Here is a 17219-nt window from a genome sequence, read left to right as displayed (position 1 = left end):
TGGATTCCTTCCTAAGGTTGTTTCTAATAGGAATATCAATCAGGAGATTGTTGTTCCTTCGCTGTGTCCTAATCCTTCTTCAAAGAAGGAACGTCTGTTGCACAATCTTGATGTGGTTCGTGCTTTAAAGTTCTACTTACAAGCAACTAAAGATTTCCGTCAAACATCTTCATTGTTTGTGGTTTATTCTGGTAAGCGGAGAGGTCAAAGGCTATGGCTACCTCTCTTTCTTTTTGGCTGAAAAGCATCATCCGTTTGGCTTATGAGACTGCTGGCCAGCAGCCTCCTGAAAGGATTACTGCTCATTCTACTAGAGCAGTGGCTTCCACATGGGCTTTTAAAAATGAGGCTTCTGTTGAACAGATTTGTAAGGCGGCAACTTGGTCTTCTCTTCATACTTTTTCCAAATTTTCCAAATTCGATACTTTTGCCTTCCGTTTAAGGTACCTGTCTTGTCCCTCCCTTCATCCGTGTCCTAAAGCTTTGGTATTGGTATCCCACAAGTATGGATGAATCCGTGGACTCGATACATCTTACAAGAGAAAACAGAATTTATGCTTACCTGATGAATTTCTCTTGTGATGTATCGAGTCCACGGCCCACCCTGTCTGTTTAAGACAGGTAGTATATTTTTATTTAAAAAACTTCAGTCACCTCTGCACCCTATAGTTTCTCCTTTTTCTTCCTAGCCTTCGGTCGAATGACTGGGGGCTGGAGCTAAGGGAGGAGCTATATAGACAGCTCTGCTGTGGGTGCTCTCTTTGCCACTTCCTGTTAGGAAGGAGAATATCCCACAAGTATGGATGAATCCGTGGACTCGATACATCACAAGAGAAAGAAATTTATCAGGTAAGCATAAATTCTGTTTTTCAAATTGTCAGTTTTGCTGATTTATTGAATTTGCATAGAAAGCAATAACAAATTTAGCTGTTTTTTGTTTAGTTTTTTTGACTAAAGCAATGTATCCAGGGATAGGCGATAGGCTTATGAAGAGATGTAGTTATTTATTATATGATAGACTGTAGAGGTTTGCATGTAGCTCCCAGGCCTTAGGTAAACCAGCAGGATTTAAATGCTCTTCATAATTATTTTGTCTTTTTATACCAATGTATTTTTTTTTTTCTTCCCCCAAAACTAGTGTTTGCCGTTTTCTCATTCACAAGCATCATTGATTTGATAATATGGCTGGAGGAGGAAGGCTATATCCGTGGTTTTATGGAGTTTTATATGAAAGAGGTAACTCACATTAACACTAGTATGCAAACTGTTTTTCTTCTCTTTTCTCTATGCTTTCAAATATGACTTTCCTTCCCTTTGCTCACCATTACACTTGTTCAAAGATGTAATTGCACTGGCTAACTTTGATCTTTAAGAAAAAGACCCTTTTACATACGTTACTTTCATAATATTACACTTTGATCATAGGAGGTTCTAACCCTCTAAATGTATCACTGTTATTAATGCAGTAATGTCCTAGGAGTGAGAGAGTTAAATTCTGATTTGAAAGGAAAAGGGAGACATGAAACAGTTACATATGTATATAAACACATTAAACGAAATCTAATTACCCGATGGTACATGTAGGAAAAAAGTACAAAAAAATATAAAGGCATTAAAAATTGTGCATAAAATGTATTTGCAAACAGTACCAAAATATATATGCCTAGATTTCGAGTCTTGCGTTAGCCTTAAAACGCCCGCTGGTATTACGAGTCTGGCAGGTACAGGTGTACCACTCACTTTTTTTCCGCAATTTTCGCATACCGCAAATCCCCTTACGTCAATTGGGCATCCTATCTTTTTAATGGGATTTCTCTTACTTGGTGTATTCAGTCCACGGATTCATCCTTACTTGTGGGATATTCTCAATCACTACAGGAAGTGGCAAAGAGAGCACACAGCAAAGCTGTCCATACAGCTCCCCTCAGGCTCCGCCCCTCCAGTCATTCTCTTTGCTGCTCTAACAAGTAGCATCTCCACGGGAGGGTAAAGAGTATGTGGTGTTAGATTTGTAGTTTTTATTTCTTCAATCAAGAGTTTGTTATTTTAAAATAGTGCCGGTTTGTACTATTTACTCTGAGGCAGAAAGTGATGAAGATTTCTGCTGAGAGGAAAAAGATTTTAGCATGTTGTAACTAAAATCCATTGCTGTTCCCACACAGGACTGTTGAGTACAGGAGAACTTCAGTTGGGGGGAACAGTTTGCAGGCTTATACTGCTTAAGGTATGTTCAATAATTTTTTCTAACAAGACCTGGTAGTGCTAGAAGACTGACAGATATCCCATGAGGGAAGGTAAGCCATTTTCTGAGACACAGTATAGAATGATGGCTTCAGTTAAGGGCTTTTATACTGGCACACACTGTGATGGGCTAAATCTATTACTTTATTAAGGTAATCTTATATTTATTAAGCGTTTTTAAGTGAAAACACTTTTTGGGGACTTTTTTACGCCTGGCATTTTATAAGACAGCTAATCTGACTCAGAAAGGCCCCATAACTCTAGAGAAGGAAGGAGGGGGCCTCATTTTCGCGCCTCAATTGCGCAGTTGATTTGCAACACAGCTCTACGCAGCTTCATGTGCAGAGCCTTTAGAGTACAGGAGGACTTCAGGGAGGCTTAATTTACACCTGCAAATAACCCTAAAGGAAGGTAAAGCCACAGCAAAGACTGTGGCATAGTACTGTAGTGGGTTAAACCGGGTGTTTACTTCATTTTGCTCCGGTTTGGGCATTAAGGGGTTAAACGATTTGAAAACTTGTGTGCAATCATTTCAAGGCATTAGGATCATGTGGTGAAAATTTCATTAAGATCGGATGTTTTTTGATGATTTGGAAAAAAAGTGTGTGCCTTTTTAATATTTAAAGAGACAGTAACGTTTTTTCAAAAAGTATTTTTTTCAATATTTTAGTGTTGTCTGAGTCTGTCAAACATGTCTGAGCCTTCAGATAGACCTTGTTCTTTATGTTCAAAAGCCATGGCAGTACCCCCATTGCATTTATGTTTAAAGTGTGCAAAAACATCTAAGCATTTTAAGGATCATCCAGTGACAATGAAAAATGCTGCCCAAGATGATTCCTTGACGGAGGGTAATGAGGATAGTCCTCCTTCCTCCCCCCATGTGTCTACACCAGTTACGCCCGCGCAAGCGATGCCTAGTACCTCTAGCGCATTGGCCCCTATTACTTTACAGCAATTAGCCGCAGTAATGGATAATTCCCTTGCAGCATTTTTATCCAAACTGCCAGTTTTTCCAAGAAAGCGCGATAGCTCAGTTTTAAATACAGTGGATGAGCAATCTGAAGCTTTGGATAATTTATCTGTAGCACCCTCACAAAACTCAGAGGTAGCAGTGAGGGAAGGGCTGTCTGAGGGAGACATTTCTGACACAGGAAAAGTTTCTCAGCAGGCAGATTCAGATTCCTTAGTGTTTAAATTTAAGCTGGAACACCTCCGCCTCCTGCTTAAGGAGGTTTTAGCTACGCTGGATGATTGTGACCCCATGGTGGTCCCTGAAAAATTGTGTAAAATGGACAGATATTTAGAGGTCCCTGTATACACTGAGGCATTTCCGATCCCAAAGAGGGTGGTGGATATTGTGACTAGGGAGTGGGAGAGACCAGGTGTACCCTTTGCTCCCCCCCCCCTATCTTTAAGAAAATGTTCCCCATAAACGACCCTAGGCGGGACGCGTGGCAGACGGTCCCTAAGGTAGAGGGGGCTGTTTCAACACTGGCTAAGCGTACAACTATACCAATAGAGGACAGTTGTGCTTTTAAAGATCCTATGGATAAGAAATTGGAAGGATTGCTGAAGAAAATTTTTGTTCAGCAAGGTTTTCTGCTTCAGCCAATTGCCTGCATTATCCCGGTAACTACTGCAGCGGCTTTTTGGTTCGAGGCCCTGGAGGAGTCGCTCCAGAGGGAGACTTCATACGATGAGGTCATGGATAGAATTCACGCTTTAAAGCTGGCTAATTCTTTTATCACTGATGCCGCTTTCCAATTAGCTAAACTAGCGGCGAAAAACTCAGGTTTTGCCATCGTGGCGCGACGATCGCTTTGGCTCAAATCGTGGTTGGCGGATGTGTCGTCGAAAACAAAACTGTTAAATATTCCCTTCAAGGGGAAAACCCTTTTCGGCCCAGAGCTGAAAGAAATTATTTCAGATATCACTGGAGGCAAGGGCCATGCCCTTCCACAAGATAGGCCGTTTAAGGCCAAAAACAAGGCTAATTTCTCCAACATAGGTGTGTCCGGTCCACGGCGTCATCCTTACTTGTGGGATATTCTCTTCCCCAACAGGAAATGGCAAAGAGCCCAGCAAAGCTGGTCACATGATCCCTCCTAGGCTCCGCCTACCCCAGTCATTCTCTTTGCCGTTGTACAGGCAACATCTCCACGGAGATGGCTTAGAGTTTTTTAGTGTTTAACTGTAGTTTTTATTATTCAATCAAGAGTTTATTATTTTGAAATAGTGCTGGTATGTACTATTTACTCAGAAACAGAAAAGAGATGAAGATTTCTGTTTGTATGAGGAAAATGATTTTAGCAACCGTCACTAAAATCCATGGCTGTTCCACACAGGACTGTTGAGAGCAATTAACTTCAGTTGGGGGAACAGTGAGCAGTCTCTTGCTGCTTGAGGTATGACACATTCTAACAAGACGATGTAATGCTGGAAGCTGTCATTTTCCCTATGGGATCCGGTAAGCCATGTTTATTACGATCGTAAATAAGGGCTTCACAAGGGCTTATTAAGACTGTAGACTTTTTCTGGGCTAAATCGATTCATTATTAACACATATTTAGCCTTGAGGAATCATTTTATTTGGGTATTTTGATATAATAATATCGGCAGTCACTGTTTTAGACACCTTATTCTTTAGGGGCTTTCCCAATGCATAGGCAGAGCCTCATTTTCGCGCCGGTGTTGCGCACTTGTTTTTGAGAGGCATGGCATGCAGTCGCATGTGAGAGGAGCTCTGATACTTAGAAAAGACTTTCTGAAGGCGTCATTTGGTATCGTATTCCCCTTTGGGCTTGGTTGGGTCTCAGCAAAGCAGATACCAGGGACTGTAAAGGGGTTAAAGTTCAAAACGGCTCCGGTTCCGTTATTTTAAGGGTTAAAGCTTCCAAATTTGGTGTGCAATACTTTTAAGGCTTTAAGACACTGTGGTGAAAATTTGGTGAATTTTGAACAATTCCTTCATGTTTTTTCGCAATTGCAGTAATAAAGTGTGTTCAGTTTAAAATTTAAAGTGACAGTAACGGTTTTATTTTAAAACGTTTTTTGTACTTTGTTATCAAGTTTATGCCTGTTTAACATGTCTGAACTACCAGATAGACTGTGTTCTGAATGTGGGGAAGCCAGAATTCCTATTCATTTAAATAAATGTGATTTATGTGACAATGACAATGATGCCCAAGATGATTCCTCAAGTGAGGGGAGTAAGCATGGTACTGCATCATTCCCTCCTTCGTCTACACGAGTCTTGCCCACTCAGGAGGCCCCTAGTACATCTAGCGCGCCAATACTCCTTACTATGCAACAATTAACGGCTGTAATGGATAATTCTGTCAAAAACATTTTAGCCAAAATGAACACTTATCAGCGTAAGCGCGACTGCTCTGTTTTAGATACTGAAGAGCATGACGACGCTGATAATAATGTTTCTGAAGGGCCCCTAACCCAGTCTGATGGGGCCAGGGAGGTTTTGTCTGAGGGAGAAATTACTGATTCAGGGAACATTTCTCAACATGCTGAACCTGATGTGATTACATTTAAATTTAAGTTGGAACATCTCCGCATTCTGCTTAAGGAGGTATTATCCACTCTGGATGATTGTGACAAGTTGGTCATCCCAGAGAAACTATGTAAAATGGACAAGTTCCTAGAGGTGCCAGGGCTCCCAGAAGCTTTTCCTATACCCAAGCGGGTGGCGGACATTGTTAATAAAGAATGGGAAAGGCCCGGTATTCCTTTCGTCCCTCCCCCCATATTTAAAAAATTGTTTCCTATGGTCGACCCCAGAAAGGACTTATGGCAGACAGTCCCCAAGGTCGAGGGAGCGGTTTCCACTTTAAACAAACGCACCACTATACCCATAGAGGATAGTTGTGCTTTCAAAGATCCTATGGATAAAAAATTAGAAGGTTTGCTTAAAAAGATGTTTGTTCAGCAGGGTTACCTTCTACAACCAATTTCATGCGTTGTCCCTGTCGCTACAGCCGCATGTTTCTGGTTCGATGAGCTGATAAAGGCGGTCGATAGTGATTCTCCTCCTTATGAGGAGATTATGGACAGAATCAATGCTCTCAAATTGGCTAATTCTTTTACCCTAGACGCCACTTTGCAATTGGCTAGGTTAGCGGCTAAGAATTCTGGGTTTGCTATTGTGGCGCGCAGAGCGCTTTGGTTGAAATCTTGGTCGGCTGATGCGTCTTCCAAGAACAAGCTACTTAACATTCCTTTCAAGGGGAAAACGCTGTTTGGCCCTGACTTGAAAGAGATTATCTCTGATATCACTGGGGGTAAGGGCCACGCCCTTCCTCAGGATCGGCCTTTCAAGGCAAAAAATAAACCTAATTTTCGTCCCTTTCGTAGAAACGGACCAGCCCAAAGTGCTACGTCCTCTAAGCAAGAGGGTAATACTTCTCAAGCCAAGCCAGCTTGGAGACCAATGCAAGGCTGGAACAAGGGAAAGCAGGCCAAGAAACCTGCCACTGCTACCAAGACAGCATGAAATGTTGGCCCCCGATCCGGGACCGGATCTGGTGGGGGGCAGACTATCTCTCTTCGCTCAGGCTTGGGCAAGAGATGTTCTGGATCCTTGGGCGCTAGAAATAGTCTCCCAAGGTTATCTTCTGGAATTCAAGGGGCTTCCCCCAAGGGGGAGGTTCCACAGGTCTCAGTTGTCTTCAGACCACATAAAAAGACAGGCATTCTTACATTGTGTAGAAGACCTGTTAAAAATGGGAGTGATTCATCCTGTTCCATTAAGAGAACAAGGGATGGGGTTCTACTCCAATCTGTTCATAGTTCCCAAAAAAGAGGGAACGTTCAGACCAATCTTAGATCTCAAGATCTTAAACAAGTTTCTCAAGGTTCCATCGTTCAAGATGGAAACCATTCGAACTATTCTTCCTTCCATCCAGGAAGGTCAATTCATGACCACGGTGGATTTAAAGGATGCGTATCTACATATTCCTATCCACAAGGAACATCATCGGTTCCTAAGGTTCGCATTCCTGGACAAGCATTACCAGTTCGTGGCGCTTCCTTTCGGATTAGCCACTGCTCCAAGGATTTTCACAAAGGTACTAGGGTCCCTTCTAGCTGTGTTAAGACCAAGGGGCATTGCTGTAGTACCTTATTTGGACGACATTCTGATTCAAGCGTCGTCCCTTCCTCAAGCAAAGGCTCACACGGACATAGTCCTGGCCTTTCTCAGATCTCACGGATGGAAAGTGAACGTGGAAAAGAGTTCTCTATCTCAGTCAACAAGGGTTCCCTTCTTGGGAACAATAATAGACTCCTTAGAAATGAGGATATTTCTGACAGAGGCCAGAAAAACAAAGCTTCTAGACTCTTGTCGGATACTTCATTCCGTTCCTCTTCCTTCCATAGCTCAGTGCATGGAAGTGATCGGGTTGATGGTAGCGGCAATGGACATAGTTCCTTTTGCGCGCATTCATCTAAGACCATTACAACTGTGCATGCTCAGTCAGTGGAATGGGGATTATACAGACTTGTCTCCGAAGATACAAGTAAATCAGAGGACCAGAGACTCACTTCATTGGTGGCTGTCCCTGGACAACCTGTCACAAGGGATGACATTCCGCAGACCAGAGTGGGTCATTGTCACGACCGACGCCAGTCTGATGGGCTGGGGCGCGGTCTGGGGATCCCTGAAAGCTCAGGGTCTTTGGTCTCGGGAAGAATCTCTTCTACCGATAAATATTCTGGAACTGAGAGCGATATTCAATGCTCTCAAGGCTTGGCCTCAGCTAGCGAGGGCCAAGTTCATACGGTTTCAATCAGACAACATGACAACTGTTGCGTACATCAACCATCAGGGGGGAACAAGGAGTTCCCTAGCGATGGAAGAAGTGACCAAAATCATTCTATGGGCGGAGTCTCACTCCTGCCACCTGTCCGCTATCCACATCCCAGGAGTGGAAAATTGGGAAGCGGATTTTCTGAGTCGTCAGACATTGCATCCGGGGGAGTGGGAACTCCATCCGGAAATCTTTGCCCAAGTCACTCAGCTGTGGGGCATTCCAGACATGGATCTGATGGCCTCTCGTCAGAACTTCAAAGTTCCTTGCTACGGGTCCAGATCCAGGGATCCCAAGGCGGCTCTAGTGGATGCACTAGTAGCACCTTGGACCTTCAAACTAGCTTATGTGTTCCCGCCGTTTCCTCTCATCCCCAGGCTGGTAGCCAGGATCAATCAGGAGAGGGCGTCGGTGATCTTGATAGCTCCTGCGTGGCCACGCAGGACTTGGTATGCAGATCTGGTGAATATGTCATCGGCTCCACCTTGGAAGCTACCTTTGAGACGAGACCTTCTTGTTCAGGGTCCGTTCGAACATCCGAACCTGGTTTCACTCCAACTGACTGCTTGGAGATTGAACGCTTGATCTTATCGAAGCGAGGGTTCTCAGATTCTGTTATCGATACTCTTGTTCAGGCCAGAAAGCCTGTAACTAGAAAGATTTACCACAAAATTTGGAAAAAATATATCTGTTGGTGTGAATCTAAAGGATTCCCTTGGGACAAGGTTAAGATTCCTAAGATTCTATCCTTCCTTCACGAAGGATTGGAAAAAGGATTATCTGCAAGTTCCCTGAAGGGACAGATTTCTGCCTTGTCTGTGTTACTTCACAAAAAGCTGGCAGCTGTGCCAGATGTTCAAGCCTTTGTTCAGGCTCTGGTTAGAATTAAGCCTGTTTACAAACCTTTGACTCCTCCTTGGAGTCTCAATTTAGTTCTTTCAGTTCTTCAGGGGGTTCCGTTTGAACCCTTACATTCCGTTGATATTAAGTTATTATCTTGGAAAGTTTTGTTTTTAGTTGCAATTTCTTCTGCTAGAAGAGTTTCAGAGTTATCTGCTCTGCAGTGTTCTCCTCCTTATCTGGTGTTCCATGCAGATAAGGTGGTTTTACATACTAACCTGGTTTTCTTCCAAAAGTTGTTTCTAACAAAAACATTAACCAGGAGATTATCGTACCTTCTCTGTGTCCGAAACCAGTTTCAAAGAAGGAACGTTTGTTGCACAATTTGGATGTTGTTCGCGCTCTAAAATTCTATTTAGAAGCTACAAAGGATTTTAGACAAACATCTTCCTTGTTTGTTGTTTATTCCGGTAAAAGGAGAGGTCAAAAAGCAACTTCTACCTCTCTCTCTTTTTGGATTAAAAGCATCATCAGATTGGCTTACGAGACTGCCGGACGGCAGCCTCCCGAAAGAATCACAGCTCATTCCACTAGGGCTGTGGCTTCCACATGGGCCTTCAAGAACGAGGCTTCTGTTGATCAGATATGTAGGGCAGCGACTTGGTCTTCACTGCACACTTTTACCAAATTTTACAAGTTTGATACTTTTGCTTCTTCTGAGGCTATTTTTGGGAGAAAGGTTTTGCAAACCGTGGTGCCTTCCATTTAGGTGACCTGATTTGCTCCCTCCCTTCATCCGTGTCCTAAAGCTTTGGTATTGGTTCCCACAAGTAAGGATGACGCCGTGGACCGGACACACCTATGTTGGAGAAAACAGAATTTATGTTTACCTGATAAATTACTTTCTCCAACGGTGTGTCCGGTCCACGGCCCGCCCTGGTTTTTTTAATCAGGTCTGATAATTTATTTTCTTTAACTACAGTCACCACGGTACCATATGGTTTCTCCTATGCAAATATTCCTCCTTAACGTCGGTCGAATGACTGGGGTAGGCGGAGCCTAGGAGGGATCATGTGACCAGCTTTGCTGGGCTCTTTGCCATTTCCTGTTGGGGAAGAGAATATCCCACAAGTAAGGATGACGCCGTGGACCGGACACACCGTTGGAGAAAGTAATTTATCAGGTAAACATAAATTCTGTTTTTCGCTCCTTGCGCAACTTCAGGAGCGGACCTGCTGCAACCTCTGCTGCCGCAAAGCAAGATAACGCTTCCCAGCCCAAGGCAACCTGGAAACCCTTGCAGGGCTGGAATAAGGGTAAACAGGCCAAGAAGCCTGCTCCTTCTACCAAGACAGCATGAAGAGGTAGCCCCCGATCCGGGATCGGATCTGGTAGGGGGCAGACTTTCTCTCTTTGCTCAGGCTTGGGCAAGAGATGTTCCGGATCCCTGGGCATTAGAAATAGTTGCTCAGGGGTATCTTCTAGAATTCAAGTACTCTCCCCCAAGGGGAAGGTTCCACATTTCTCGTTTGTCTTCAGACCAAACAAAGAAACAGGAAAATGGGAGTGATACACCCAGTTCCAATTGCAGAACAAGGACTGGGCTTTTACTCAAACCTGTTCGTAGTTCCCAAAAAGGAAGGAACTTTCAGGGCAATCCTGGATCTAAAAATTTTAAACAAATTCCTCAGAGTTCCGTCTTTCAAGATGGAAACCATTCGGACAATCTTGCCGATGATCCAGGAAGGTCAATATATGACTACCGTGGATCTAAAGGATGCGTACCTACATATACCTATCCACAAAGATCACCATCAGTTCCTAAGGTTCGCCTTTCTTGACAAACATTACCAGTTCGTGGCCCTTCCTTTCGGGTTGGCCACCGCTCCCAGAATTTTCACAAAGGTGCTAGGGTCCCTTCTGGCGGTACTAAGACCGCGGGGCATTGCAGTAGCACCTTACCTAGACGACATATTAATACAGGCGTCGTCCTTTCACAGAGCCAAGGCTCATACGGACATCGTTCTGGCCTTTCTAAGGTCTCACGGGTGGAAGGTGAACGTAGAAAAGAGTTCTCTGTCCCCGCTCACAAGGGTTCCCTTTCTGGGAACATTAATAGACTCGGTAGAAATGAAAATCTTTCTGACAGAGGTCAGAAAGTCAAAACTGTTGAATACTTGCAGAGTTCTTCATTCCATTCCTCGGCCTTCCGTGGCTCAGTGCATGGAAGTAGTTGGTTTAATGGTTGCGGCAATGGACGTAGTCCCTTTCGCCCGAATCCATCTCAGACCACTGCAACTGTGCATGCTCAAACAGTGGAATGGAGATTACGCAGATTTATCTCCTCAAATTCAAATGGACCAAAAGACCAGAGACTCTCTTCTCTGGTGGTTGTCTCAAGATCACCTGTCTCAGGGAATGAGTTTCCGCAGACCGGAGTGGATCATTGTCACGACCGATGCCAGTCTGGTAGGCTGGGGTGCGGTCTGGAACTCCCTGAAGGCTCAGGGAATATGGTCTCGGGAAGAATCTCTTCTCCTGATAAACATTTTGGAGCTGAGAGTGATATTCAACACGCTCCAGGCGTGGCCTCAACTAGCAGAGGCCAAATTCATCAGATTTCAGTCGGACAACATCACGACTGTAGCGTACATCAATCATCAGGGGGGAACAAAGAGTTCCCTAGCGATGAAGGAAGTATCCAAGATTATCAAATGGGCGGAGGATCACTTCTGCCATCTATCTGCAATTCACATCCCAGGGGTAGACAACTGGGAGGCGGATTTTCTAAGTCGTCAGACTTTCCATCCGGGGGAGTGGGAACTCCACCCGGAGGTTTTTGCTCAGCTGACCCAGCTTTGGGGCATTCCAGAGTTGGATCTGATGGCGTCCCATCAGAACACCAAACTTCCCCTTTACGGATCCAGATCCAGGGATCCCAAGGCGGCATGGATAGATGCATTAATAGCGCCTTGGTCATTCAGTCTAGCTTATGTCTTTCCACCGTTTCCTCTTCTCCCTCGGCTAATAGCCAGAATCAAACAGGAGAAGGCTTCGGTAATTCTGATAGGGCCTGCGTGGCCACGCAGGACTTGGTATGCAGACCTAGTGGACATGTCATCGGTCCCACCATGGAAACTGCCATTGAGGCAGGATCTTCTAATCCAAGGTCCTTTCAAGCATCCAAATCTAGTTTCTCTGCAACTGACTGCTTGGAGATTGAACGCTTAATCCTAGCTAAGCGGGGTTTCTCTGAATCAGTTATAGATACTCTGATACAGGCCAGAAAGCCTGTCACCAGGAAAATTTACCATAAGATGTTGCGGAAATGTCTTTGTTGGTGTGAATCCAAGGGTTACTCGTGGAGTAAAGTTAGGATTCCAAGGATATTGTCTTTTCTCCAAGAAGGTTTGGAGAAAGGTCTGTCAGCTAGTTCCTTAAAAGGACAGATATCTGCTCTGTCTATTCTGTTACACAAGCGTCTGGCAGTTGTACCAGATGTTCAGGCGTTTGCACAGGCCTTAGTTAGAATCAAGCCTGTCTACAGACCTGTGGCTCCTCCATGGAGTCTAAATTTAGTTCTTTCAGTTCTTCAAGGGGTTCCATTTGAACCTTTGCATTCCATAGCTATCAAGTTATTATCTTGGAAAGTTTTGTTTTTAGTAGCTATTTCTTCTGCTCAAAGAGTTTCAGAATTATCTGCTTTACAGTGTGATTCACCCTATCTGGTGTTCCATGCAGATAAGGTTGTTTTGCGTACTAAACCTGGTTTCCTTCCAAAGGTGGTTTCTAATAAGAATATTAACCAGGAAATCATTGTTCCTTCTCTGTGCCCTAATCCAGTTTCTAAGACGGAACGACTGTTGCACAATCTTGATGTGGTTCGTGCTTTAAAGTTCTATTTAAAAGCAACTAAAGATTTCAGACAAACATCATCCTTGTTTGTTGTGTATTCTGGTAAGAGGAGAGGTCAGAAAGCGACTGCTACCTCTCTTTCATTCTGGCTGAAAAGCATCATCCGATTGGCTTATGAGACTGCTGGTAAGCAGCCTCCTGAACGAATTACAGCTCATTCCACCAGAGCTGTGGCTTCCACATGGGCTTTCAAGAATGAGGCTTCTGTTGAACAGATTTGTAAGGCAGCGACTTGGTCTTCACTGCATACACTGCATACATTCGCCAAATTTTACAAATTCGATACTTTTGCTTCTTCGGAGGCTATTTCTCCAACATAGGTGTGTCCGGTCCACGGCGTCATCCTTACTTGTGGGATATTCTCTTCCCCAACAGGAAATGGCAAAGAGCCCAGCAAAGCTGGTCACATGATCCCTCCTAGGCTCCGCCTACCCCAGTCATTCTCTTTGCCGTTGTACAGGCAACATCTCCACGGAGATGGCTTAGAGTTTTTTAGTGTTTAACTGTAGTTTTTATTATTCAATCAAGAGTTTGTTATTTTGAAATAGTGCTGGTATGTACTATTTACTCAGAAACAGAAAAGAGATGAAGATTTCTGTTTGTATGAGGAAAATGATTTTAGCAACCGTCACTAAAATCCATGGCTGTTCCACACAGGACTGTTGAGAGCAATTAACTTCAGTTGGGGGAACAGTGAGCAGTCTCTTGCTGCTTGAGGTATGACACATTCTAACAAGACGATGTAATGCTGGAAGCTGTCATTTTCCCTCTGGGATCCGGTAAGCCATGTTTATTACGATTGTAAATAAGGGCTTCAAAAAGGGCTTATTAAGACTGTAGACTTTTTTTGGGCTAAATCGATTGATTATTAACACATATTTAGCCTTGAGGAATCATTTTATCTGGGTATTTTGATATAATAATATCGGCAGGCACTGTTTTAGACACCTTATTCTTTAGGGGCTTTCCCAAAGCATAGGCAGAGCCTCATTTTCGCGCCGGTGTTGCGCACTTGTTTTTGAGAGGCATGGCATGCAGTCGCATGTGAGAGGAGCTCTGATACTTAGAAAAGACTTTCTGAAGGCGTCATTTGGTATCGTATTCCCCTTGGGGCTTGGTTGGGTCTCAGCAAAGCAGATACCAGGGACTGTAAGGGGTTAAAGTTCAAAACGGCTCCGGTTCCGTTATTTTAAGGGTTAAAGCTCCCAAATTTGGTGTGCAATACTTTTAAGGCTTTAAGACACTGTGGTGAAAATTTGGTGAATTTTGAACAATTCCTTCATGTTTTTTCGCATTTGCAGTAATAAAGTGTGTTCAGATTAAAATTTAAAGTGACAGTAACGGTTTTATTTTAAAACGTTTTTTGTACTTGTTATCAAGTTTATGCCTGTTTAACATGTCTGAACTACCAGATAGACTGTGTTCTGAATGTGGGGAAGCCAGAATTCCTATTCATTTAAATAAATGTGATTTATGTGACAATGACAATGATGCCCAAGATGATTCCTCAAGTGAGGGGAGTAAGCATGGTACTGCATCATTCCCTCCTTCGTCTACACGAGTCTTGCCCACTCAGGAGGCCCCTAGTACATCTAGCGCGCCAATACTCCTTACTATGCAACAATTAACGGCTGTAATGGATAATTCTGTCAAAAACATTTTAGCCAAAATGAACACTTATCAGCGTAAGCGCGACTGCTCTGTTTTAGATACTGAAGAGCATGACGACGCTGATATTAATATTTCTGAAGGGCCCCTAACTCAGTCTGATGGGGCCAGGGAGGTTTTGTCTGAGGGAGAAATTACTGATTCAGGGAACATTTCTCAAACAAGCTGAACCTGATGTGATTGCATTTAAATTTAAGTTGGAACATCTCCGCATTCTGCTTAAGGAGGTATTATCCACTCTGGATGATTGTGACAAGTTGGTCATCCCAGAGAAACTATGTAAAATGGACAAGTTCCTAGAGGTGCCGGGGCTCCCAGAAGCTTTTCCTATACCCAAGCGGGTGGCGGACATTGTTAATAAAGAATGGGAAAGGCCCGGTATTCCTTTCGTCCCTCCCCCCATATTTAAAAAATTGTTTCCTATGGTCGACCCCAGAAAGGACTTATGGCAGACAGTCCCCAAGGTCGAGGGAGCGGTTTCCACTTTAAACAAACGCACCACTATACCCATAGAGGATAGTTGTGCTTTCAAAGATCCTATGGATAAAAAATTAGGTTTGCTTAAAAAGATGTTTGTTCAGCAGGGTTACCTTCTACAACCAATTTCATGCATTGTCCCTGTCGCTACAGCCGCATGTTTCTGGTTCGATGAGCTGATAAAGGCGGTCGACAGTGATTCTCCTCCTTATGAGGAGATTATGGACAGAATCAATGCTCTCAAATTGGCTAATTCTTTCACCCTAGACGCCACTTTGCAATTGGCTAGGTTAGCGGCTAAGAATTCTGGGTTTGCTATTGTGGCGCGCAGAGCGCTTTGGTTGAAATCTTGGTCGGCTGATGCGTCTTCCAAGAACAAGTTACTTAACATTCCTTTCAAGGGGAAAACGCTGTTTGGCCCTGACTTGAAAGAGATTATCTCGGATATCACTGGGGGTAAGGGCCACGCCCTTCCTCAGGATCGGCCTTTCAAGGCAAAAAATAAACCTAATTTTCGTCCCTTTCGTAGAAACGGACCAGCCCAAAGTGCTACGTCCTCTAAGCAAGAGGGTAATACTTCTCAAGCCAAGCCAGCTTGGAGACCAATGCAAGGCTGGAGCAAGGGAAAGCAGGCCAAGAAACCTGCCACTGCTACCAAGACAGCATGAAATGTTGGCCCCCGATCCGGGACCGGATCTGGTGGGGGGCAGACTCTCTCTCTTCGCTCAGGCTTGGGCAAGAGATGTTCTGGATCCTTGGGCGCTAGAAATAGTCTCCCAAGGTTATCTTCTGGAATTCAAGGGACTTCCCCCAAGGGGGAGGTTCCACAGGTCTCAGTTGTCTTCAGACCACATAAAAAGACAGGCATTCTTACATTGTGTAGAAGACCTGTTAAAAATGGGAGTGATTCATCCCGTTCCATTAAGAGAACAAGGGATGGGGTTCTACTCCAATCTGTTTATAGTTCCCAAAAAAGAGGGAACGTTCAGACCAATCTTAGATCTCAAGATCTTAAACAAGTTTCTCAAGGTTCCATCGTTCAAGATGGAAACCATTCGAACTATTCTTCCTTCCATCCAGGAAGGTCAATTCATGACCACGGTGGATTTAAAGGATGCGTATCTACATATTCCTATCCACAAGGAACATCATCGGTTCCTGAGGTTCGCATTCCTGGACAAACATTACCAGTTCGTGGCGCTTCCTTTCGGATTAGCCACTGCTCCAAGGATTTTCACAAAGGTACTAGGGTCCCTTCTAGCTGTGCTAAGACCAAGGGGCATTGCTGTAGTACCTTACTTGGACGACATTCTGATTCAAGCGTCGTCCCTTCCTCAAGCAAAGGCTCACACGGACATTGTCCTGGCCTTTCTCAGATCTCACGGATGGAAAGTGAACGTGGAAAAGAGTTCTCTATCTCCGTCAACAAGGGTTCCCTTCTTGGGAACAATAATAGACTCCTTAGAAATGAGGATTTTTCTGACAGAGGCCAGAAAAACAAAACTTCTAGACTCTTGTCGGATACTTCATTCCGTTCCTCTTCCTTCCATAGCTCAGTGCATGGAAGTGATCGGGTTGATGGTAGCGGCAATGGACATAGTTCCTTTTGCACGCATTCATCTAAGACCATTACAACTGTGCATGCTCAGTCAGTGGAATGGGGACTATACAGACTTGTCTCCGAAGATACAAGTAAATCAGAGGACCAGAGACTCACTCCGTTGGTGGCTGTCCCTGGACAACCTGTCACGAGGGATGACATTCCGCAGACCAGAGTGGGTCATTGTCACGACCGACGCCAGTCTGATGGGCTGGGGCGCGGTCTGGGGATCCCTGAAAGCTCAGGGTCTTTGGTCTCGGGAAGAATCTCTTCTACCGATAAATATTCTGGAACTGAGAGCGATATTCAATGTTCTCAAGGCTTGGCCTCAGCTAGCGAGGGCCAAGTTCATACGGTTTCAATCAGACAACATGACAACTGTTGCGTACATCAACCATCAGGGGGGAACAAGGAGTTCCCTGGCGATGGAAGAAGTGACCAAAATCATTCTATGGGCGGAGTCTCACTCCTGCCACCTGTCTGCTATCCACATCCCAGGAGTGGAAAATTGGGAAGCGGATTTTCTGAGTCGTCAGACATTGCATCCGGGGGAGTGGGAACTCCATCCGGAAATCTTTGCCCAAGTCACTCAGCTGTGGGGCATTCCAGACATGGATCTGATGGCCTCTCGTCAGAACTTCAAAGTTCCTTGCTACGGG

The 17219-nt window shown here is 44.3% G+C and overlaps 1 protein-coding gene across 1 annotated transcript in view; it reads left to right on the top strand.

Annotated features, from left to right (window-relative positions):
- The window catches only part of TM6SF2 (transmembrane 6 superfamily member 2), a 170659-nt gene that overhangs the window by 95607 nt on the left and 57833 nt on the right, over positions 1-17219 (top strand). Inside the window, exon 3 of the mRNA XM_053702918.1 lies at positions 1139-1236. Within this exon, the coding sequence (XP_053558893.1) occupies positions 1139-1236 (98 nt within the window). The remainder of the gene's footprint in view (positions 1-1138; positions 1237-17219) is intronic.

Source organism: Bombina bombina, chromosome 2 (genome assembly GCF_027579735.1).
Source record: "Bombina bombina isolate aBomBom1 chromosome 2, aBomBom1.pri, whole genome shotgun sequence".
NCBI lineage: Eukaryota > Metazoa > Chordata > Amphibia > Anura > Bombinatoridae > Bombina > Bombina bombina.
Note: the sequence above shows the minus strand (reverse complement) of the source record. Positions and strands in the feature narration are given on the sequence as shown.